Source organism: Xyrauchen texanus, chromosome 14 (genome assembly GCF_025860055.1).
Source record: "Xyrauchen texanus isolate HMW12.3.18 chromosome 14, RBS_HiC_50CHRs, whole genome shotgun sequence".
NCBI classification, from domain to species: domain Eukaryota; kingdom Metazoa; phylum Chordata; class Actinopteri; order Cypriniformes; family Catostomidae; genus Xyrauchen; species Xyrauchen texanus.
Genome location: NC_068289.1, coordinates 18,725,449 through 18,751,923, shown reverse-complemented (window position 1 = coordinate 18,751,923; position 26,475 = coordinate 18,725,449). Strand labels below are relative to the sequence as shown.

The 26,475-nt window shown below is 39.8% G+C and overlaps 1 protein-coding gene across 1 annotated transcript in view; it reads right to left on the bottom strand.

The window, feature by feature from the left end:
* Positions 1-10,965: 10,965 nt before the first annotated feature.
* The window catches only part of pde11a (phosphodiesterase 11a), a 170,281-nt gene continuing 154,771 nt past the window's right edge, over positions 10,966-26,475 (bottom strand). The window contains exon 20 of the mRNA XM_052142651.1: positions 10,966-11,422. Coding sequence (XP_051998611.1) covers positions 11,267-11,422 — 156 coding nt within the window. The 3' untranslated portion in view covers positions 10,966-11,266. The remainder of the gene's footprint in view (positions 11,423-26,475) is intronic.

Here is a 26,475-nt window from a genome sequence, read left to right as displayed (position 1 = left end):
CCGGACATACGGGTATAAAGGGAGGGAAATGCGTCTGTTTCATTCAGGATTTTTCTGAGGAACCAATAATGAGGTTTGGCCGCAACAGTGGCTCGGTTCAGCAACGTGGCCGGGAGGACACAACGTCTCGTTCCCTCCATCAGAGAATTGAGGTTATATCCGTAACCTAGACATTCCCCGTCTGTCGCTCACTCGACGTTGTGTCGAAGAAGTGACAATAGGGGTCCAATTTAAATCACGCCATGCGTTGAGCCGTGTACGTGTACTGCTGACATAGGAGCGGGAAGGCATTTTACGTGCCAAAGCGACCAGCTGTGCCAGGCTACACGTACCCTTCCCCAATGCCCCATAAAATCGTCAAAGCCTTCTGGTTCTTTACCCCCGACAGGGGGGAGCAAGGCGACGTGCCAAGCATGGGAGCAGGCCGCGCCTTTTCTCACTCTATGTTTCTCGCATAGAGTTAAAGAGGCTGGGGCCACCTTAACGCTATCATACGCACTCGGGGAAGGCGATCTTTCCCAGTTTTCCTATTCTTTCAGGGGGGGAAGACCCTGCGGGAGACCACACCTTCCCAGACTGGGGGAGGTAAAGAGTGGTGGAATACATCACATGGGCTTTTAGGTCACATGTGGAGAAATGGCACGGTGGTAGATCCTACTTCATTGGGAGGGAGGAGTTGCTACAAACACGGTGACCGGGGGTCCGTGAGGACTGCCCAAGGGAGACGCAGGTCCGCTCGCAAGGGGACCATACCGCGGAAAATACACACAGGGGGGAAAAGTCCACGTGAGAGCCTGTCTTGTGGAGCACCTATTCCAGTACAGGGTAAATTGAGTACCCGCATTGGTCTTGGTTGGCAAATTCCTCCGCTGAATTTGTGGACCAGAGGGCTAGGGAGGAGTCATCCAGGGAGCCGAGTTCATGGGATCTCCTGGGGTAAAGGCGCACTGTATTACCTCAGTGGAGGGAAAGGGCGCTATGTGCAAGCAGTCCACCCAGTCAGTTTGTCAGCATGTACAGAGTTCTACTGGCTCGGACCTGAGAAAACACGAGATGAAACCGACTCAACCCTGAGATTGTAAAATCTCACAAAGGTATTGGGTGCTGCCCAACCCGCTGCTCTGCATATGTCTGCTAGGGAAGTGCCCCTGGCCAGTGCCCATAAGGATGCAACACTTCTTGTTGAGTGTGCTCGGACCCGCACAGGGGGGCATGACTTGGGTGCGATCGTCCAACGTAATGGCGTCCACTACACAGTGGGAAAGCCTCTGTTTGGAGAGAGCGTTCCCTTTCCGCTGTCCACCAAAGTAGACAAAGAGCTGCTCAGAACATCTAAAGCTCTGCATGTGTGGTCCAAGTAGATACTCAAAGCACGTACTGGACACAGCAACGAAGGGGCTGGGCCTGCCTCCTCCTGGATAAGCGTTTGCAGGTTCACTACTTGGTCCCTGAAGGGAGTGATAGGAACCTTGGCATGTAGCCCGGTCACAGTCTCACGTGAGTGTCTGCCGGACCGAACTCCAGACAGGTGTTGCTGACAGAGAACGCTTGCAGTTCCCCGACCCTCTTGATGGAAGCAAGAGCGATCAGGAGGGCCGTCTTCAAGGAGAGGGCCCTGAATTCGACTGATACTAGCGGCTCGAAGGGGGGTCTCTGAAGGCCCGAGAGGACCACTGAGCGATCCCAGGAGGGGAACAGGCTCAGCCGGGAGGGTTTTAACCTCTGGGCAACTCTTAGGACCCTGATAACTAAGTCATGCTTACCCAAAGGCTTGCCGTCTACCGTGTCGTGGTGGGCTGCGATAGCAGCTACATACACCTTCAAAGTGGAGGAAGACAACCTCTCCTGCAGGAATGAAAGCACTGACCTAACTGCGCACCTCTGTGGGTCTTCAGCCCGGGAAGAACACCAATTTGTGAATAAGCGCCACTTCAGGGCATAAAGTTGCCTGGTAGAAGGGGCTCTGGTTTGGTTGATCATGTCTACGACACCAGGTGGTAGATCAGCTAGATCTTCTGCATCCCATCCAGGGGCCAGACATGGAGGTTCCAGAGGTCTGGGTGCGGATGCCATAGCATGCCTCATCCCTGAGAAAGAAGGTCCTTTCTCAGGGGGATTTGCCAGGGAGGGGCTGTCGCGAGGAGTACGAGATCCGAGAACCAAGTCCGAGTGGGCCAATAGGGAGCCACTAGAATGAATTGTTCCCTGTCCTCCCTGACCTTGCACAGCAGCTGTGCAAGTAGGCTCAATGGGGGGAATGCATACTTGTGCAAACCCGCGGGCCAGCTGTGTGCCAGCGCATCTGCCCCGAGGGGAGCCTCCATTTGGGCGTACCCAAGCGGGCAGTGGGAGGTTTCTTGTGAGGCGAACAGATCTACCTAGGCCTTGCCAAACCATTCCCAAATCAGCTGGACCGACTGGGGGTGAAGCCTCCACTCTCCACTGGATGATGGTGCGTCCGCTACCACGTTGAGGTTGCCCGGGATGTGAGTGGCCCGCTGCAACTTGAGTCGAACGAGCTGTGACATGTGATGGGAGCGTACGCCGGCGTGGCTATTTACGTACGATACCGTGGTGGCGCTGTCTGATCGAATCAAGACGTATTTGACCTGAATTAGCTGGAGAAACCTCCGCAGGGCAAAAAGTACAGCCAACAACTCTTGGCAGTTTATGTGCCAGCGCAGTGGGGCCTGCGGCTGCGTGCCCATTGCACACGGCGCACCAACCCAAATTTGCAAGGGGACTGCAAGTTTGGCGGCAGGCGGGGGTGATGAACACACGCCATGCTCGTCTCGGAACTCTAGTCTGGAGCCAGTGCTGAGGCGGTCGCATATGCATCAACCTCAGCGGCGCGACTGCCGTGGAGGATGCCATATGCCCCAGGAGTCTCTGGAAATGTTTTAAGGGGACCGCCGTGCCCGGCCTGAACGAGGTGAGGCATTTCAGCACTGACTGCGTGCGCTCGTTGGTGAGGCGCGCTAACATTGAGACAGAGTCTAACTCCAAGCCGAGAAAAGAGATGCTCTGAACCGGGGTGAGCATGCTCTTTTCCCAGCCTGAGCACCTGGTCCCTGTGGGCGCATAGTAACTCTTGGAAGTGGGCCAGAATTAGCCAGTCGTCAAGGTAGTTGAGAATGCGGATGTCTGCTTCCCAAAGCGAGCGACACGCAGACCAGAGGAACCAATCATCCAGCCGCGAAGGCTGTGGGGAGGACAGAGGGTTCCAGGCCAGCCACACGCTAACGCCGGCCCGGGAAAGCATGTCGGTCATCTGGGCGTCAGCCGGACCACTCTCTGATGCAGCGGCGAGCTCATCTGGCTCGGGGGGCTCAAGAGGATAGGCAGGCTGGCCATGAGGCGAGCTGCTGTTACCTCGAGCCGGGCTGAATTCAACGAGTGTGTCGGGGGCGGGAGGTTTGCGGGGACGTACATGTTGAAACTGCATTGCTGCCATCCCCAAATCGCCTCCATCGCCAGCTGGGTCCTTCTCAATCCTGTGAGAAGAAGGAGCGACACAGGGCGGCTGGAGTGGCATTCCTTCTGAGGAAGGAAAGCCGCGACCGTATCATTGCCATGGTCATGTTCTCGCAATGATTAAATATTTATGGGGCAATTTCCAAATTTTGCACCATCTCAATCCAGCCACACAGCTATTCCAAAAAGTTATAGTAGGAGAAGTAGAAACAAAATCCCTTTGAAAGAGAGCCTGCACATTTCGATTATTATTCTTAACATGAGTAGAAAAGCAGTCCCGACCAATTACAGTGGCAGCAGGATCCAAAGATTGCAAAGGAGACTGAGGATAATTTTAAAGAACATTCTCATCCCAGATGGGATAGCATCCATAACTACACTAGTCTTTATGAAGAATTGGAATTTTAAATTTAGACAAAAATACTGAGTACCGGTAAGTCAACAAAAGACCAGCTTGGTTAAAAAGTTGGCTCACCAAAATGTTATTATTTGAAAACCATTGCTCACAAAAGAACGACTTGGATTTATACAAAATATGCTTATTATTCCAGATATGAAATCTATTAGGTGAGAAATTATGTTTATAAATCAGATTCCAAGAAAGAAGCATCTGTTTGTGAAAATTAGATAACTTTTCATAAGTTTGGTGATGCTGTAGTTACAGAGTAAAAGAAAATGAAGACCACCAACCTGTGAAAAAATTAAATGAGGTATAATATTCCAAATACTTGTTGGCTTTTTCAGAAATTGCTTGATCCTGTTAATTTTAAAAGTATGGTTAAGAGTGGTAAAATCCAAAAAGTTCAGACCTCCATTTTCAATTGTGTTCATCACCACAGACTTCCTTATGTAATGGGTCTTATTTTTCCATAAGTAATTGAAAAGCATTTTATCAATAGGTTTACAGATAATATTACTGACCGCCAGGGAGAGAGCTGCATATGTAAGTCTTGAGATACCCTCTGCCTTTATAATCAATACTTTCCCCTTAAGAGATAAGTTTCTCATTAACCATTGATTAAACTTTTTCTTTGTTTTATCAATAATTGGGGAAAGTTGAGCTCACACCTATTATCCTCATTTTTCTCAATCGTTATGCCTAAATCATCTTTTATAGGAATACCACAAATGGATGACAATTCACATTGCTTAAGGGACATTAACACGCACTTATTAATATTCAGGAAATGTACTGAAGCTTTGGAAAATGTATGGATAATATTGAGAGCTTATATAGATATTTGTTCTGTATTTTTTAAAAAGAGAGTGATATCGTCTACTATTTGGCTAATGATAATTTCACTACCTGCAACTGCAATACCCTTCAATGGACTTTGTTTAATATAATCTGCAAGTAGTTGTTAACAAATTAAAAATAGATATGGAGAAATGGGACCTCCCTTTCTAATACCATGATTAAGATTAATTCTGGGTGAGGTGCCGGAACGCAACTTGATTGCCATTGGAATATTGAGTTTTAATAGTATTAACAAAAAAATGACCAAAGCCAAATTTTTTAAGGGCCAAATATATAAATTGATGTTTGATTGTATCAAAGGCCTTATGAAAGTCTAGAAATAGGACGAAGCTCTCATAGGTGAGCGTAATCAATAAGATCTAGTACCAAACGTATATTATTTGAAATATGTCTATTACTCATAAAACCTGACTGTGTATCATCGATAATGGAGTCCAATGTTTTTTAAATCTGGCAGAAAAAAATAGAGGCTAAAATTTTATAATCATTGTTAAGCAGACAAATTGGGCGCCAACTGTCTAAAAACAATGTGTCCTTTTTTGGTTTGGGTATTTAAGGAACTAAACCTTGTGTAAGGGTGGGCGGAAGTTTACCATATTCTATGGAAAAAGATTCAGTTAGAAATGTTGTCTATCTTTAGATGGCGCCACCACTGCATCACTGTGACGTATGCCATCGAAATACCACGAGGACATTTCGAGAACCATCTGGTTCAGCCGCTGCAATTTCTCCAAAGCAGCTGTGCAAGCTTTGAATGACGACGCAGCCTATATGTGATTAGCAAGACTCACAACATGACAATGGTGACCTGCGTTTCATGGGCTGCGTTCGCAATGGCATACTTCACATACTAATACAGGCACTGTATTAAGCACCACATAACATTTTCAAATCAATAATGTTTTTGCTTATTATACGTAAAATTCAAGCATTTGTCTATTTGAATTCCACTTTGTCTGCAATAAAGAAAGCAAACATTGCGCAATCTTCCGTGACTGATGAAGGTTCACCACACGACGGGAAGCGCAAAGTGTCCGGCTTGACAAATCTAATTTCAGCTCCTGAATGGCTTCAACAGAAGTATATAAACTGTACCATCGATAAACAACCTCTGAACTCGCAGTAGGTCTGTCTTTAAAGGTTTATAAGTTATCGTTGAAAACCAATTAATCTATGGAAAAAAATTAATGGGATTTTTACTTCCAGAACCAGACTGTTGTGTTTTATTGAAGCTGCTATAGATCCCAGACCTTTGCCATTTTAGTCAAAGGTCTGGCTATGTGAGATTATCTGGAGTCCACCATTAGGTCTGCTACCACTGATAGATCAGTAGCTGCTATGAAGCAGGTTTGAGAATTTTTTTTTTCTGTACAATTTCTAAGCCATGAACCAAACCAATCCCAACATTTGATTCAACTCAAAGTATTTGAAAATCAGAAACACAAATGTGAAGTACATAATCAAATCAGAAACAATGGTACTATCTAAAACTATTGACTGTATGTTCTTGATTAAATTATTAGAATTTTATTGCAAAAAATTATTAGAATTTTTGAATACAGTGTGAAATCACACTTATTTGTCACTTCCATTAAAGTACATGTCGTCGCCTAACAAACTCAGAGCTAATTATAGAGGTCTGCTACCCGACCTGATCCCAATGGGAGCCGACAAACTGTCGGGTTGCAAGTATAATTTTGGGTTAGGGTCAGGTGTGGGATTCAATGAATGAGAAGTTATAAAGGGAGTGAGAGATTTCTGGTTTGGGTAGAGGCTTGAAACCAGTTGGGTAACACGGTCTCATGTTACAGGCCGGTTTCGGTTTCAACTTAAAGGGATAGTGCACCTAAAAATGAAAAATCTCTCATCATTTACCGTCACAGATTTGTATGACTTTTTTCCATCTGATGAACACAAACTAAGATTTTTAGAAGAATATTTCAGCTCTGTAGGTCCTCACAATGTAAGTGAATGATGGCCAAAACTTTGAAGGTCCAAAAGCACATGAAGGCAGCACAAAAGTAATCCATATGACTCCAGTGGTTAAATCCATATCTTCAAAAGCGATATGATAGGTGTAGGTGAGAAACAGATCAATCAATTTTGGTGCCAATTCACTTGCATTGTTTGAACATACAGAGCTGAAATATTCCTCTAAAATCTTCATTTGAAAGTTTTACACATCTGGGATGGCATGAGAGTGAATAAGTGATGAGAGAATTTTCATTTTTGGGTTAACTATTTCTTTAATGCCTGTGCAGACTTCTGGCTCATGATAAGTCAGTCAAGAAATGTTTATATATTATCACAAAAAATTGAAACGTTCTTTGGAGAAAATGAATAGTATTATTACCTCTGGATCCCAGCTGCTATGCTCCCAAATTTGTGTCGCCCTCGTTAGTAGCATAGCTCAATGTGTCAAGAGTATTTGCACCAACAACTAGGCCATGGTTCTGTTGACCCTCAAAATGTTAATCGATTTTGTGAGATATACAGACATACTCTAGTCAGCAAAAGTGCCAAAAACACTACATGCAATGAATTTCCAGCTCAGCGACAGCAAAGTTTTAGCAGCACGTTTTATTTGAATTGAACACTTCCAGAAATCATGCTTCAGGATTCTCAATAAATCTCTGGCAGACAAAAGGAGAGTTGAACAAACAAGAAGATTCAAAACAGCCTTGTCAACTTACATAATGCTTTACAGAATCATCTAAACAACAGTGGCAATAACAGTAACCAATCCCTAAAGAAGAAATCATTCTCAAAATGTAAATATTCTAAATAATGTAATTGTACAATATGAAAATATCCCATCCCACCCCACTGTGATGCAATAGCTTTTTCCATGCATGTGCATTAAATCAAATACTGAATAATGAAAGTACAGGTGAATCTAATTAAAGGTAGCTGTTCATCCCTGGAGAAGACATTTCCTCATGCAATTAAATCTAACCGTTTATCAATTTGCATTTTATTTTTCCCAAGAGCGTGTAGACTTGTTTTAGCACAATGAGCCTTTCAAACTAACCACAACACAATTTTCAAAATGCAGTCAAGTCACAGATATATATATATATATATATATATTTGTCTTATTGTGTATTTAGATTTATACTAATATATTCGATTTGCTTTTTATTTTTATTCTATTTTTGTATTATTATCTCTGTCTTGTTTCTGTATTGTTTGTGCACTGGAAGCTTCTGTCTCCAAGACAAATTCCTTGTATGTGTAAGCATACTTGGCAATAAAGCTCATTCTGATTCTGAAGTATCAAAAAAGTTATTTGTTATTTCCACTTCAGGACACACAGGAGCCGAGAACAGGAAAGACAATACAAACAGGCTATTATGACGAATGTGCAAATTTTTTCAGATGTGAGTGAATGACCATGGTTATATCCAGATAATAACTAACTTTAAGGCTTTTCCTTGATTGAAGGAGACTTTAGTATAGACATGATAAACTGCCTTGAGGCCACTAACCCAACAGAACCTGGAAGTGCATATTGTATCATATTACTTGTTTAAGTTGCAGCCATCGATACATAAAACAGCCCCTGATGTCATTCACCACCTTATGTAAAATACAATGTGATAGTCTTTGAATTCTCCTTCTAACCAGGAAAACTGAAAATGTAAATTCATTTAAGTTGGTGATACTGACTGCCCTGACAGGTTAGTGTTAACAATTTAGATGTAAGAAATTAATGTGTTAGAACTGAGATTTAAAGCTATTTTGAGCCATTTTGGTTTACATAATGGCAGTCAGCTTTAGTTCTAGGTACTGTATAGTATAGTGTAGTATAGTATAGTATATAGTTTCTCTCTCTATTAAGAAATGCTTGCCAAAAATACTGTTTGGTTTCTTCCACTGTAAACTTACTGTTTCACAAACACCAGATCTGTACCTGGTCTTGGACATCATAAGTTGTGGTGACAAGGGAAACCCTGGAAGGAAATGGATCCTGAACATGGATTTTGTGTACTGTACTGTATTAATGAATATGAAATCCCACGAAATCAACTGAATGGAGCACTTTTTTTATGCAATGCTGTTAAATTCCCAAAGTATTTTGCCTTGCATCATGATATCTGGATGAATCTCACATAAAAGTAAAATAAAAAAATTAAGAAAATAATAAAAAATGTGTTACTGTAAGTAAAAAATATCTCATTCTCATTACTGTAATACAAAAATATATTATTTAAATATATTAAATATACTATTTATCTATTATATTTATAAAATATAAATATAATATATTGTATAAATATAATAATAATATATATATATATATATTATTATTATTATAATATTATACATTTAAGTTTATGCTGCTAGAAATATATAATAATTGTGTCTTGACAGGGTATTTCTTATTACTGTAAAACAGTAATGAGGATCTAATGTGAATCAAAAGTGAGAATAATGAGAATTAAAAACAAACTTGAAAGATGTAAAACATGTAATGAGAATTTGGGCAGAAAATGTCCATGTCATAAAAACACAATTTCACAATATTAATAATAAAGAAATAAAACATTTTAACAGTCCTAAATGGTACTTCACACAAATTTCAATTTAAAGGTGTGAAATGTAATATGTTCTTGACAGAATTTGAGTGATGCACCAAAATTGGATAAAGGAGAGGATTTATTTAACAGTCAAACATTCAGCTTTCCCTTCAGTGAAATTCTAAATTAAAATGTAGCTCTTGTTTTTATTTTGTAAAGGCACATACATGTTTTCAGATTTATCACAACATTTTTGTGTTGACTGGCAAAACGTGTCTGAAGTTTAATTGAAATTACTAAAAGTTAAAGGGGATGTGTATAAAAGCCATTTGTTGGCTGACCGCAATATGTAAACACTGTGGGGCATTCAGAACATTGCTCTGTTTGTTTGTGCATCTCGACCACCCCAACATCAACACTGGCTCTACCAATGGTGTGAGTATGGGGCAGAACTATCTGTTTTCCAACCAATGGCAGATGCAGAGAAAGTTTGAGTTGTCATTATTTTTGCGATTCCGTTTTGTGACGCTAGTCCTGCAGAAATTAAACACTTCACCTTTAAATAATATGAATAATTTTTTGGTCTGAGGTAATTCAGTACACACTCAGTGTAATGAACAGCGTTAACTTAATGAGTCAATCTCTCACACTATGTTCTGAGCTTATTGATGATAAAACAAGCAGGGCTAAGACATCATAATGGCTACACCGCTCAAGATAAACAATATAAACTGGAGAGAGAATCATGATGCAGGGATGGGCTTCATGCATTATCATGGGTGCTTTTAACCAAGGCACAGAAAAGAGTGCTGGAGTGAATTTGCATTGAAAGAATTGGCAAGAGCGCGAAGGCTCCGTAAACACCTGATCCTTTTGAAATATATCAGCTAAAACAACAAAGGCAAAACATACTGTACATTCAAAACCTGCATTAGTCATTCCTTCATATGAAATACGCACAATATAGAATCGAGTCCCGGTGTGTTCATTCAACAATGTAATCAAAGCTACAAAAGGAAAACTGCACTATAGTACTATTAAACCAGCCTGATCTCATGAAAATTAAGTGACTATTGCAACATTTTTGCTAAATAAATGTATGTGGTTTATTACAATTATCGCACAGTTCTGAGTGAAATGTTCACAACAAATGTAAAATAACTACATTTTGTGCTGCTTCGACAAGACTTTCGGCTCACATGTCAACTCGCATGTACTTCAGGACTCGTATCCAAGTCCAACTTGACTGATTCTTAATATATTTGTAAATGTAGTTGGTTAAGTAATGTAAACGTTAAAATATATTACCATACAAGTTATGCACTATAATAAAAGCATTTTTGATGCCATAAATTAGCAGTGTGTGAGGAACAGTGTAAAAAATAAACATTTATAACTTGTAATCCGCCAATTTTCTTGTGATTTGTGTGAAAGTGAAAAAAGGTATTGGTGGTGCAGTGCTTTTAGTGTTCATTTCACCAGGTAAATGTTGCGATATATACAACAGCCCACGTAAAACATATTTTGTAAACATGTAGTTACAGTAACGTGATTCTATGAGACCAGGTTGCATTAAACAGTAGCAATCTTCCTTAAACAGTCCCTGCTGGAAGTCGCTAATAGAACCAATCAAAAAATAACATGGTAGAATCTTTATGTTAGCATGCTAGCCATAAATTAGCTAATTCAGCCTGTTAGCTTCCTGGGCCTGAACACATCCCTAAGATTTCTCCACATAAACAAGTCATTGCGAGCTAATCGTGCAGTCTTTGCACTGTGGAGATGGACACAAACTCAGTCGCAGTTGCCTGAAGTGCTCGCAGAGAGAGCGAATGCCCCAAAGAGTGTGCTGTTGAGGTAATGCCTGCCGGTCAGAAGCGTGCAGCAAAGGTAAAAACTCCTTCCGTGTGCAGAGCTGCGGGTCAGAAAGAAGCATGTGGCAAAATCTGGCATATTTGTCCCACAGTTAGCTCACAAAGTGGAAAGGATTGCTGTCGCTAGTGCCTGCGCAGCTTTAGCTGGTTGCAGTGGCGTCCCCATTACATGGACTACCAGGACTGGTGATTTCCTGGCTGCGCTGGTGCCTGTGGTGAAGCTCCTCCCATTTTACTCGATTGGCCTTGATCAGGTCAACCATCGGCTGTAGATTAGGGTTTAACTTGGCAAAAGTCTGGAAAAACAGAGAGAAAAAGTAGATTGCTATCATTCGACAAACACGTAGCTATGTTCGTTTTGCAAAGATTCTGATTCTTGATCCGGTAAACCCTGAGAGGGCTGTTACAAATGTAAATGCACTTTTCTTGTCATAAGTATGGTACAACACTGGGGCTTAAGGAACTTGGAGATATTTTCTCCCAAAACACTAAATAGCAACAAAAACTTCCTTCTTTATTACCAAGAGTATAAAATATGTGAATTCCTTAATATCATAATATAGAGGAAATTAAATCAATGTTGTTTTAATAGAAACATTTGTATATATTTATTAGGGCTGTCGATTTAACTTCTATTAAAAATAACGTGTTAAAAAAATGTACGCAATTAATCGCAATGTCCCTGGATTGTAATGAGGAAGATTCCTGAGAAATGCAAGCTTGTAGTACCACCTGTTTACTCCAGAGGGCAGTAATTGAAACTTCAGCTGTGTGGCAATGCGCAGGTTATACAGTGAAGAAAACATCCAGACAGCACAAAACAGACATTCGTTATGTTCTTGCGTTCAACACATTTGATGGAGCGCAAATTCAAACTAAGGGATCTCAAGATGTGTTCTAAGAATTAATCTATATTTAACTTGACACAGTGACCTATAAATGTTATGTTTGTGATGCAACGCACACGAGACGCTACACAAGCATGTCTGACACTTGTTGAAATTGACGGGTCCTTAAACAAGCCCTCATAATAACCCTCGAAATGATTGACAAATTCACTTGTGAAATGCTGTGAACTGTATGCTAATGATTGGCTTATGTTCAATAATATGGTAGTAAACAATACATTGCATTCTAAAGCCGTTTTTTGTATTGTCTTATCAATGATTAATTCTGAATGTAATGCATTTTAATTATCTGATTATAATTATATATTTTTTTTCACACAATTTTTATTGTATTGTCATTAGTTCTGATGCAACTGCACCTGAGATACATGGCTAATGAAAGCCAACAGCACCATCTGCTAAACTGTCAATTATAATCCAATTCTCACGAAAGTTGTATAAGCATGCGTAATGATCCTAAATATATAAACATATTATAATTTCCAAATATCTTAATATGTAGAGACAGAATCCAATTAAACCCCATATCATTCATTCATAAGGAATGAGCTTAATCTGCGATTGGCAATTAAAAAAAAAAGTGAGTGCAGCCATGCACTTACAGTCTCACGATTTCTATAGGCTATGTATTCAACAGCTTATCGTGAGTAATCAACAACAGATTCATTCATTGACCAAGTTTGCTTTAAATGCACATCGTTGTTTGATTAAGGTCCGTTTTCTCTTTAAACCTTAATTCCAAAAGGAGTTTTACATCCTCCATAGACTGAATCCTACTATATCCTATTCTGTATAAACTAAAGGCCTATTCACACCAAGCCTGAATTTTTGGTGCAAATGTTTGGTTCGAATGAGCTTTTCAAAAGGTACAATAGATTCCTATGGCACTATTCACATCGGGTCCAACAAATCGTTCGGCGACAATCCAAAGGTTTTTTTTTGGGAGAGCAGTCCGATTTTCATTCTTTTTTTGGACTGCGATGAAAACTGACTGACCAATGAGATACAAGCTTTTTGTAATTTTTCCAGAGTTGCTGCTGCTGCACAATATGGGTTGGTGCCACTAATCAACTGGCAGACACAGGCATTGTGCTCTTTTACTTGTCTCACGCACAAAAACCCTTAATTCGATCCAAATGTGCAGTAAATAATATAGAAGCTGTAAATTAATTATTTCCTTTTATTTTATTTATTGCATATTTGTATTGAATTCAGGGTTTCTTGTGCATGGTGAGAAAAAGAGCACCATAACAAGAATACTTTGTGTTATATTATCCTTGCAATGAAAAAATGTCACCAGGTATATTATATAACATAAAAGGAAAGAATGAATTTACAGCTTCTATATTCTAAATTTACAGCTTCTATATAATGTAAAAGAAAACAGCCTCATGGTCTGTGTTTTCTTTTATATTATTTGAAACATTGTGTATCATAATTTATATTATTCCTATTTTTACTTAAATATACATCTAGGCATTCAAAAAGAATGGCGTTAGGGAGTTCATTTGTATTATACTCAAAATACATAGCAAAATACATGTGCAAATATAAAAAAACTTGACATATATGTATATATATATATATATATATATATATATATATATATATATATATATATATATGACACAGCGCTCAAAAATTACTCATCTCACAAAAAACAGATTCTATATTCCTCAAAATGCAAAAACATGAAAGAGCATAATGCAACAGTTATGTCAAATTAGGTAAATACATTCCTTAACAGTGTTAAGCATATTTTCCTGATGCATGGACTTTTAAGCAGAATTTATGAAAGGCTGAGGCTGATGAATTTATGAAAGGCTGAGGCTGATGAATTGATGAAAAACTGTATGCCAATCTTAAATATTCCATTTTAAATATTGTTTTTGAAAACAGATTGTTATTTATGTCCTTATTTACTATCAATCTCCACATTCACTTCTTTTGTTTATGGCGATTCACATTCTTTGTGTATATCACCAACTACTGGGCAATGAGGAGAATTTATAGTAAAAAAAACTGTTTCTCAACCTCAACTATCATATCGCTTCTGAAGATATAGATTTAACCACTAGACTTTTATGGATTACATTTATGCTGCCTTTTTGTGCTTTTTGGAGCTTCAAATGTTTGTTCCCATTCACTTGCATTGCGAGGATCTACAGAGCTGAGATAATCTTCTAAAAATCTTGTTTGTGTTCTGCAGAAGAAAGAAAGTCACACATCTGGGATGGTATGAGGGTGAGTAAATGTGAAAAAAAAAAAAAATTGGGTGTACTTGTTGCCTTGTTTATTTTATGTAATAAAATCTACATTTGGGTTCACAACTTCCGCATGCCTGAGGATCATTGCTACAGAATGCAAGATCAAGCGATGAAACCAGCAGAGATTGCATACCATGTACAGGAATCCATGTTCAAAGTGTAATACAGCTTGAACTTAAACTGTTATGCCTGAAAGGCCACTTAGGACAGTTTTATATTTGGGACTTAATAAATCTGTAAGGGAGTCATTGCCACTGGATTGTGATTCTCTACCACTTAAAAACTTCATCTTTAATTTCCTGCAAATGCACCAGCGGCTAAGTTACACTAAGACTTCAAGCCCCAGCATTCCCTTAACAATCTCCACCCTGAGGTCCCTGCATTGGTGGTTCCGGAGGTCCCTGTGATGGAGGCCCCTCCGCTCCCCAGCTGCCTTGCCATTGCCCTAACCCGAGTCCCCAGCTACCTTGCCAAACCAGAACCCAGAAGGACTAAAGCCATTCAAGATTACAAAGGCAGCTTCCTGAAAATCAGCAAAGGCACGGCACTCTCTGATGCCCAGAACTAGTTCTTCACTCACTTTGATGTAAAAAAATACCAGACTTAAAGCCCACACAATAACAACAGAGGAGGAGCAGGCACTTGTCTTACAGCACCATCAGGTCTGAGCCACTCTGAGAAACAGACATCAACAAAGCAGCAGAGCCAGACAGGATCCTGGGCCACACATTGAGGGCTTGTACTGGTGAACTAGCAGGGGTGTTCACTAGCACGTTCAACCTTGCTCTACAACTTACCACTGTCCCCACCTGTCTTAAGTACACCAATATCATCCTTGTGCCCAAATTTCTCCAGAAAAAGGCCCTAATGATTACTTCCCAGTTGCATTAACCCCTGTTTTTATGACTGGCTTTGAGAGACTTATATTTTCACACATCAAGGCCATCATCCCCTTGACATTTCGACAGTAATCTACAGATGATGCTGTCTTGCTTGCACTCCACACAACCTTGACTTACTTGGAGCAGCCAAACACCTACTTTAGGATGCTATTAATTGATTTCAGTTCCACCTCCAATACCATTATCCCTCAAAAATGTATAAGCTAACTCAGCAACCTGGGCTTAGGCACTTCACTCTGCTCATGGATTATGTACTTTTTAACAAACAGACCACAAAATATCAGAACAGGTAACCTCAACTTGTCCTCCCTTATTTTTAACACAGGTATGCCTCTGGGCTGTGTGCCTATTCCAGCCCTATTAATTCTCTTCACTTATGACTGCATCTGATCCAGTGTTGTATGGACAACAATTGGGTACTGAACACAACAAAACCAAGTAGATAATAGAGGACTTCAGGATATCCAGGAAGACCATCCATGTCCCTTTTTGCATAAATGGAAAGGAGGTGGAGAGCGTCAATGACATCAAGTTCCTTTGAGTTTACATAACAAAAGAACTCTCATGGTCCCTCAATACACAATTCACCTTATGAAACCAAAGACTATTCTTCTTGAGGAAACTCAAACAGGCCAAACTACCCTCACAATTCCTGGTGAACTATTACTGCAGCACTATAGAAAGTATCCTCTCCCACTAAATCATGGTGTGGTATGCCAGTTGCACTGGGGAAAACCATAAAAACATTTCAAGTGCAGTAAAAAATAGCACAGCCGATCATTGGTTCTGAGCTTTCAAACATGTACACTGTGTCTGTTCGCTTACTACATAAAAAATTCTCAAAGACTCAAACCCCCCAGGACAGAGTCTGTTTGTCCCCCTGCCATCTGGGACAAATTAGACTATCACAATTAGACTGTAACACTGCTTCTTTCCCAGGGCTGGTGCCATCACCACCACAGAGGAACAGAGAAGGTAAATGATCATGAAATGGAACTTGAACCTCATTGCGATGGGACCATCATACACCACTTGTTTATCGACCCGAAAGAGTGAGAGGGGACATAGACTTAGAGGAGTCAGTTGAAGTGGTGCTAAGGCAAATCAAGGATTTGATGTGAGCAGCAACAGGTAACCAGTAGAGTGAGATCAAGAGGGGAGTGACGAGAGCCCTCTTTGGTTGATTGGAGACCAGATGCGCCACGTGATTCTGGACCATCTGCAGCAGCTTAATCAAGCTAGCTGGGAGGCTGGCCAACAGAGCATTGCAGTAGTCCAGTCTTGAAGTGACAAGCGCTGGAAAAGTCTGATTTTCCTGATGCTGAAAAGTGCAAACCTGCAAGACAGGGTGGTTGATATGATGTGGGCGGTGAAGTTAAGGTGGTCTTTAACCACCACTCCCAGGTTCCGGGTTGTCCTGGTTTGCGTTAGTGTAGTTGAACCAAGATGAATAATGAGGTTGTGGTCAACAGTTGGGTTTTGGTAAAGGTTGAGTGAAGGTGACAGGTAGAGATACATGCTGAAACAGTGGGGTCGTCAGGCTGGAAGACAGGTAGAGTTGGGTATCATCTGCACAGCAGTGGCAGGAAAAGCCATGTGTGACGAGGAGGAGGGTGAGGTCGGGTTGTGAGTGTGCAAGCCTTGTGCTGAGTGGACCAATCAGTGGGAGAGAGATAAGAGGAGTTGGGAGTGCTGGAGAGAGAGAGAGAGAGAGACACGTACTTGCTGTGTGTGTGTGTGTGTGTGTGTGTGTGTGTCTTATATTTTATGTTGTTCTAAGTTGAGTTTGTCATTAAAAGTCTCGTTGACTGCTCAGCCGGTTCCTGCCTCCAGTTACACCATGTACCTTATCCTTTTCACATGTGAGTTTTTCCTGTACTGACGAATCCCCCCAACGTGAGTTCTTTAATGTGTGCTGTAATTAAAATTTTACCTTACACTTCACAGGAGATGTACTGCAGGAAAACACATCAAACATGTAATGTGGTTTTTAGATGTTTATAATGATTGATTATGATAGATAAGATGCAAACAAGGCTATATGTGCAGCCATATTGTTTACATGCAATGCAGCATGGGATTCTGAGTTTGCCACAGAACCTAGAAACCAAGCCCTTCCACTTTCCCAGCACCGGAAGTTGTTACAATGAGGGACAGAGGAGGCTCGAGGGGACTGACTAGTTTGTGTATTTTTGTTTGATGTCAGAAAACATTGCCACATCGTTGCATCAAAACAGTGCACTTTGACGGTAACAGCTTTAAATTTTGTGATTGTTTGTATAGTTGTAACCAGTGTTGTATAAAGTATCCATTTGTCATACTTGGGTAAAAGTAAAGTTACCTTCATGGAAACTGACTCAAGTAAAAGTATTAAAGTAACTGATATAAAATGTACTTAAGTATCAAAAGTACATGCACATTGCATAAATTACGGAACATTTCATTAAACCCATGGCAATTTATTTGATTGGTGGTGCTCATCATTTACTTACCCTCATGCCCCAATGTGTTTGACTTTCTTTCATCTGCAGAACACATACAAACATTTTTAGAAGAATATTTCAGCTGTATAGGTCAATTCAATGCAAGTGAATGATGGCCAGACATTTCAAGATACAAAAAGCACAATAAGGGACAATAAAGTTATCCATACTACTACATTGGTTAAATCCATGTCCTCTGATGCGATTCAGATGATTTTGGTTGAGAACAAACCAAATTGTAACTAATTTTCACTTAACATCTTGCCATTGCAATCTCTAGGCATGATCATGATTTCCAGCTTGATTTCACTTTTTAGTGCTTGATGCATGCGCAGAGCCCTAGATGGCGCTATAGGAGGTGTAATCGAGCTTGAAATCCTGATAGCCAAGGAGACTGCTAATGTAAATGTTTATAGTAAAAAAGGAGTAATATTTTGGTCTATTCTCACCTAAAACCAATTATAACTGATCAGAAGACATTGGTTGAAACCACTGGAGTCTTATAGATTACTCTTATGCTGCATGTATGTGCTTTTTTTGAGCTTCAAAATTCTACATAACAGCAATATTCTTCTGAAAATCTTTTTTTGTTTGTGTTATGCAGAAACATAATTAAAGTCATTCACATCTTGGATCGAATGAGGGTAAGAAAATAAAATGAACTATCCCTTTAATGGTGCATTCAAGTCAAATCAGAATGATAATATTTATGGGATGAGAATAAATGAACACCACAGTCCATAAAAATTGGATCACTGAAGGGAGGAGTTGAGTCACATTAGTGACCAGAACAGAGACTTGTGGGGGTTGGGCTCTTTTCATTTGGGCCAATAAGCAACCACCCACAACACGCCTGGCAACAGCATAGCAATGTGCTGAAACACAGTTAAAACAACTTTACAACAGCATAGCAACAACAGGACAACCACCTATAACACCCTGTAAACTGCAGAGCAATGTGCCAAAAACACAGTAAACAACTTAGAAACAGCATAGTAACAACCTGGCAACCACATAATGTAGCAATGCGCCAAACACACAGCAGAGATCACCTTGACAACTGGATTGCATGCCCTAGCAACCATCCAGAAAACACTAGTAAGCACATACTGTAGCATATGCTACAAAGCAAATATAACACTTTAGCAACCACCAGAAAACTAGTTTTGCTTAGGCAAAGACCATTCACATCTTCATAAAATATCAAAATAAATATTTATGGACATATTAATGAGAAAATATAAAAATAAATATTGTAACACATTTTCATGAGCGCTGGTAATTATTAATACACACCATATCTTCTTTAAATGTACAATATAAACAAATGTGATTTACTTTTATATGGACAGGTCTACTGGAAAGGCGGGAGAATGATCGCACATAACTTCATTATTTAACAGCTTTCATAATGTTTAAGCCTAAACTTATCAAATTAATTAGTAAAAAAAATATATATATATATTTACTTACACGAGCAGTTTCTTGTCTTCCCGAAAGGTGACAGATGACAGAACACGCAATCTTGCGCATGCTTCTCTTGTAATTATGATTCAGATTTGCAAAATGAATCATTTAGACCACTGTTTGAATCTTTATGTTCAGTTCAAAGGAATCAAATGTAAAAGATCCGACTCTTTTGATTCTTTTAACGAATCACACATCACTATTGCCGATATTTTTACACATGCAGCACCTATTTTTTTTTCTGTGTTCAGTCGCAAAAGTAACGGGTCTGGAAAAATTTATCAGAGTAAAAGTATAATTTTTCTCTTCAAAATGTAGTAAAGTGAAAGTAAAAGAAATATTTATACTCCATAAAGTAGAAACATATAAAAACTGTACTTAATAGCGTAATGAAGTATTGGTTCTTCGTTAGTATAGACCTCTGGTTGTAACATAAAAAAGAAAATTTGAGCATCTGTTTCATTATGATAACCACGTCAGTCTATCTTTTGCTGGTAAACAGCTGCACGAATGCAGACAGCACCAGTTTGATCATACGCCTCTGAGCTCAGCCTAATGTAATCATAGGCCTACTGGTGTGATCGCACATGCGAAAGGGATAATGATGTTGTGTAGGTTTAGAAGATGAGGGGTTCAAACACTGATCCCTGAGGAACACAAGTATGTAGCTGGTGTGATTTGGACAAACACTTCTCTCTTCCTCAGGAGATCTTGAATGATAATTAGTACATACATAAGTATCACCCAAGTGTCCATAGCCTGATAGCATATGGCCTTCTCAGGCAGGGTCACAGCAAGGTGACAAACTCTCAAATGACTGTCAACTTTGTGTAAAATCATGCCAAATTCTTGGTGAAGTACTTCCCACAATCTTGTTACCCATGGCTACCATGGAAACAGGGAGCACCCAATGCCATTCATTCAGAGTTCTATTGATTTTCTCTATAAGAATTCATACATAAGCCTTAAAACAAATCAACCAGCTTTGAAATTAATCTCTTTGAAATATTTAATTACAAACTAAATATATTTGAAAATCAAAACGATATCCTAAAAAACTGTGTGTTTAGCATCTTTCCCCCACCATGTTTATAAGTTTATAAGCCTTAAAACAGATCAACCAGCTTTGAAATGAACACTTTGAAATCGTCATCATTACTGCTGTAACCTCTGTTCCCTGATGGAGGGAACGAGATGTTGTGTCGAATGCTATAAAATATGTCAGGGAAGGCGTTCTTTTCCAATCCTATTCTTTCAGGGGGAAAAGACTCTGCGGAGAGCACATCCTGCCCAGGTTGGGGGGAGGTAACATGTGGCCAATACGTCACATGGGTGGTCAAGCCACTCGTGGAAGTGGTGCAGTGGTAGTTCCTACCTAGTAAGGGAGGAGCTCTACAAACACAGCGACCAGGGCAGAGAGACTGCCCAAGGGAGACGCGGGTCCGCCGACAGGGCCTGTGGAGCCCTACCCCAGTACAGAGCACTTGAAGCTCGTAGTGGGTCTGGTCTCAAATTCCTCCACTGAATTCCCAGGCCAGAGGGCTAGGGAGGAGTCATCAAGGGAGCCTAGTTAGTGGGATTTCCTGGGATAAGAGCGCATGTGTTCGCCTCAGTGGAGGGGAAATTCGCTGAGTGCAAGCGGTACACTCGGTCAGTTGTTCCGCATTACCGAGTTCTACCGGCTTGGACCTGATAAAACACAGGATGAGACCGACTCAAACTTGAGATTATAGAATCTCACAAAGGTATTGGGTGTTGCCAGCCCCCTGCTCTGCAGATGTCTGCTAGGGAGGTGCAGTTGGCCAGTGCCCATGAGGATGCCACACTTCTTGTCGAGTGTGCTCCAACCCGCAAGGGGGCGGGCACGGCCTGTGTCTGGTAGGCCAGGGAGATGGCGTCAATGACCCAATGGGCTAACCTCTGTTTGGAGACAGCGTTCCCTTTCCGCTGTCCGCCAAAGCAGACAAAGAGCTGCTCAGAACATTTAAAGCTCTGCGTGCGGTCCAAATAGACACTCAAAGCATGTACCGGACACAGCAACGTAAAGGCTGGGTCTGCCTCCTCCCGGGGCAGCCCTTGCAGGTTCACAACCTGGTCCCTGAAGGGTGTCGTAGTAACCATGGGCAAGGTCACGGTCTTAGGATTGACAATGTGGGTACCACAGCCCAAAGGGAGTGTGGCAAAAGAAAATAAGGCAAATAAGGATTTACCTCCCGGCCCTCCACCGGGGGGGTGGAGTGGTCTTGGTACCAGCTCCAGAGCGAACATCTTACTGGCTGGGTCTTCGGTCTCAGGAGCGCTTAGGAGCCTTCTGGGTCCTAGAGCCGTGGCATGACCGAGCCACCGTCTGCCTCTTTACCCGCGAAAATGGCCAGGCGAAGTCATCGACGGTGTCGCCGAAGAGACTAAGCTGTGAGATGGGGGCATTGAGGAAGCGGATTTTGTCAACGTTGCGGATCTCGACCAGGTTTAGACACAGGCGACGTTTCTGGACCAGGCGGGTGGCCATCGCCTGCCCGAGTGCCCACGCTGTGACCTTCGTGGCTCTGAGAGCGAGGTCAGTGACAGAGCACAGTTCCTGAAGCACCTCGGGGTCAGGACTACCCAAGTGCAGATTTTTAAGTGCCTTGGCTTGGTGGACTTGCAGGAGAGCCATGGAATGCAGGGCGGAGGCCGCCTGACCAGTGGTGCTGTAGGCTATCGAGGTCAGCGACGAAGTCATCCTACAGGCTATGGAGGGGAGTACCGGACAATCCTGCCAGGTGGCGGCATTCTTGGGGCACAGGTGGATCACAGCCGCTCTATCCACCTGGGGGACCTCCGTGTACCCATGGGCTACCCCTCCGTCAATGGTAGTGAGAGCGGACGAGTGAGGAGGTCGGTTCCTTGTAGTAAAAGGTGCCCTCCATGACCTCGTCAGCTTGTCATTCACCTCCGGGAAGAAAGGTGAATGACGAGCCGAAACCGAGCCCGCTGCCATCCCGCTGCCATCCCCAAATCGCCTCCATCGCCAGCCAGGTTGTCTTCAATCCCGTGGGAAGAAGGAGCAATGTGGGGGCGGATGAAGTGGCATTCACTTTAAGAAATGAAAGCCGCGACCGCAACATTGCCATAGTCATATTCTCGCAGTGAGTACATGTACCATCCACAAAAGTGGATGGTGTGACCGCTGCCCAGGCACACGAGGCAGCATCTATGACCGTCAGATTTGGAGAGATATCAACTGCATCCAGAATTTACACAGAGGCAGAAGGGCATCTTTAAAAAGACGCGTCCTGAAAACAACGTTCAACGCCTGCTCTGTATTGCTCTTTTTGTGAGTGAAAATAAACTCTTTTAGGAAAATACTTCTCTTTTAGAGGTATACACTCTTTTACAGAAGCGCTGTCAGGGGCGTGGACTGCACAGTGTGCAGAGGGGTAGAAAGCCACTGGTAATACACCGTAGATCCAACAGCAATGCTCTGGTTAGAGGTGAGTGGAGCAGTATTGAGGCTCAGCTTGCTGCTGAGTATTGAGTATTGAGGCTCCTAAGAAAAAATCTGACTGACAGACACACGTCCGCTTCCCTTTATACCCATATGTCCGCAGGCGGGACATGCAAATTCTGTCTGCAAATTTCTCATTGGCCTTTTCTCAAATCCAGAGGTACGCAAGGCTCTCAAGAAAGACCCCTTGTGTCACTACATTTGACACAACGTCGAGTGATTGACAGAAGGGGAAATTTAATTACAAACATTTGATAATTAAATATATTTGAAATATATTTGAAAATCAAAATAATAGCCTAAGAAACTGTGATTAACATCTTTAGTGAGGGAATGAATTATATGCATCTCTTTACATAAGAATTGCTAATCAAAATCCAGATGTTCTCAAGTTTAAGAATTCAACGACCCTCTAAGAAATCTGTGAATAACTTTAACTCATTAATAATTTTGTCATTACACTACACCAAACGTTTTTATTTATAAAAAGAGATGCTCTTTGCTGTGAAATCAACAAATTGCAAGGCAAAAAATCAAGGCACCAAACTATTATAACATCTTAACTAAGCTGAGCAGAAATCAGCATAATAATAAGGATGAGAGGAAAAACACATTAAGAGTGAAATGAAAATAAAAACGAATTAATTAATTTGTTAAATAAAACACATACTTTTTGAAAACCAAAGTTAGGTAATTCCAAGGCTTTCTACTAAATAAAAAAATGTAATGGCATTCTTTTTTCTCAATGATCTGAAAAAAAAAACAAACATTGAAAACTGTTTGGGTCTGCATAAATGTAGCTTTGTGTATAAAAAAATTAGCTAGTATAAATATAACATTTATTATATAATCTTTGTTATCTATGATAATCCCAAACAGTATATGTTAATATTCTAGTACAGGCATATCCATATAAGTCTTGATCCACTCCAAAACATTTTTCATAAAAGCCTGAACCTTTGGACATAAAAAAAGATATGTTCTGTTGTTTCAATATCATTAGTACAGAGAGAACAACTGTTTTGTTCAAAATTAAAACGTAACCATAGAAAATCAGCAGACGGTTAATGTTATTCATAAGCTTACAATTAATTTATTTAGCTTTTTGTGTAATTGGATATTTTAGATACTCTGTTCTCAATTTTTTTACTTCAATTTTCTTATAATATTGATATGTATCTCTCTTCTATGAATATGCAGGGGATAAAGTTTTAGACTTAAGGTGTTTAAAAATAAATTGGTTGTTACATTATTTTTCTTCAAGAAAATTGTTCTTATTCACAATTAACAAGGGGCAAAAGGGTTTACTGGTGATTACATAACCATATTTTTTGCTAGTTGAAGAAACTGAACCGGAATGTCTTTAATTAGAGAACTGTATTCCCTTCTATTAAAATGAAGACTACATTTTGCACAAAAATAATCAAATAAAAGAATGTTGCCATTGGCATCCATAAGATGAAAGACAGACCATATATCTTTATCAAACCACTCCAAAAAAAAAAAAAAAAAAAAAAAAAGATATGTTACTATGCAATAACTGTTATACCATAGAGAGTTATGGGGAGTAAAATTATGTTTTTAAATACATTTCCAATTGAGAAGTAACTGTTTTAAAAGCTTAATTGGCAGTTTATTTATATTGTAATCACATTTTAAGACAAATTCAATGCCACCAATTTTACTGAACATTAAGCGGAGGAATTCAAACCAAATTGTGTTTTTATGTAGAATAAATTATTTCAACCATTTTAGTTTAAAAGTCCCATTCATGCAATTAAAGTCTATTGTTTTAAATCCACCATCAACATAATCCTTAACTCTTGCAATGTAATGTGTTTTATTTGTCCAGATGAAATTAAAATGTATTTGATTTATTGTTTTTATATTACGGGAAGAAACTGGAATGGAATATGCATGATATATATACATCGTGATAAGGATTCAATTTTAGTAAAAATATTTAGACCAAAAATAGACAGATCTCTTTGCAATCACATATAAAATTTTCTTCTGCAAACTCCTATGGTATTTGAACAGTTACAAATGTATATTTATTTCCAATCTTTTGTAATATGTAGACCAAGATATTTGACTGTAGTCTTAACTGAGATATCACAAATTCTCTGCAGCTGTGAATCATAAATTGGTAAAAGTTCACACTTATTTAAATTAAGATGCTACCCTGAAGCTTTTGAAAAGGCTTTGATGATATTGTGTTCTTCATTGCTTAAAAAAATCATAAACAAACTGGCTAATGATGATCTGATCTTCTATTATATCCAATCCACCCAAAATGTCACAATTCTTAATCAGAATGGTTAACATTACTGCTATCATTATAAAAAGCGATGGACTGAGAGGACAGCCTTGTTTTATTCCTCTTTACATGTCAAATCTAGGTAATGAAACTGAACTATTGATACCATCATATGTATATTTTCTCCAAATCCAAAGTTTCTCAAAGTCTCAAAAATAGTTGCTTCAACTGCTTTCTTGAAATACAAAACTAAAATGAAACCATCATTTTCAATTAACTCATTAGAATCCAAAATTTCCACAACTAATCTAATGTTATTATGAACAACCCTTCCCTTCATAAATCCTGATTGCCTTTTGACTACTGATTTGGGGTCATTCTTTTTTCAAACGGTTCACAAAGACATGCGCAATTAGTTTATAATCACTGTTTAATAATGTAACCGGTCTAAGATTATCAATTAATTTAGGATTTAGGACAATAACACCTTGCTTCATACTTTCCAGGAGTGTATAAGTATAAACCTAAGGCTTCTTCAAAAACATTGTATAATAGTTCTCGTATATCTCCCCAGGAATATTTGTAAAAGTTAGCTGTGAGACCATCCAGGCCTGGGACTTTATCTAATGTTCACTTATTAACATTATTATCAAGCTCATTTATACTTAAGTCCGCATCACAAATCAGTTTGAAACAGTCCTCTATCTTGTTTATGTGTTTCTTAAAAGACTCAAAAAAGATAAGACAATCTGTCGGCAAATAACATGAAAAGTATTTATTCCTATAAGTAAATCTCCTTTAAAATAACAGCAGAGTACACTCTTTCCCATTAATAACCAAGCATTTAATTGCTGTTTGGGCCTGGTGCCTCTTTTCCAATTTACAAAAGTAAGCTGTATTTTGTTTGCCTTATTCTATCCATCTAGCACATGATCGAATAAAAACCCCTTTAGCTTTTTAAAGAAACAAATCATCTAATTTCGACTGTAATAAAAAAAAAATGTCATTATATTGCAAGCACATTATATTACAATATAAATGTAGCTGTTGTACCAAATTCCTTTCTAATTGTTTCTGAGCTCTCATGATATTGTTTCTAAAGGATATTGAATAGCTGCATACTTTACATTTATTAAACTCCCATTTTGAAATATATGAATGTATAATTGGACTAATGGACTGATCATCGACAATCATTGAAATGTAATAAGAGGTCAACCAAAAGTCTATTGTAGACTTAAGAGGCACCATCCATTTTAAACCATGAATATTGCCTCTTTTCTAGATCATTTCTTCTCCAAATATTTTCTAGGCCTACAGTATCACAAAACTCAATCAAGACAGAATTATAATGGTCGTTTGTGAACTTTGTGTCCACCCAGTCATCAAAAACCATATTAAAGTCTCCCCCACTGCAATTTTATAAGTAGAGTACTATCTTTTTGTATCATTCAGATCAGATATGTCAATTTAGAGAGTGATTCTTTGTTCTCATTTATATTGTTATAACTATATACATTTACATGAATAGATTCATTACACAAAACAACCACTGTGCAAAACCATCTGCTTTTG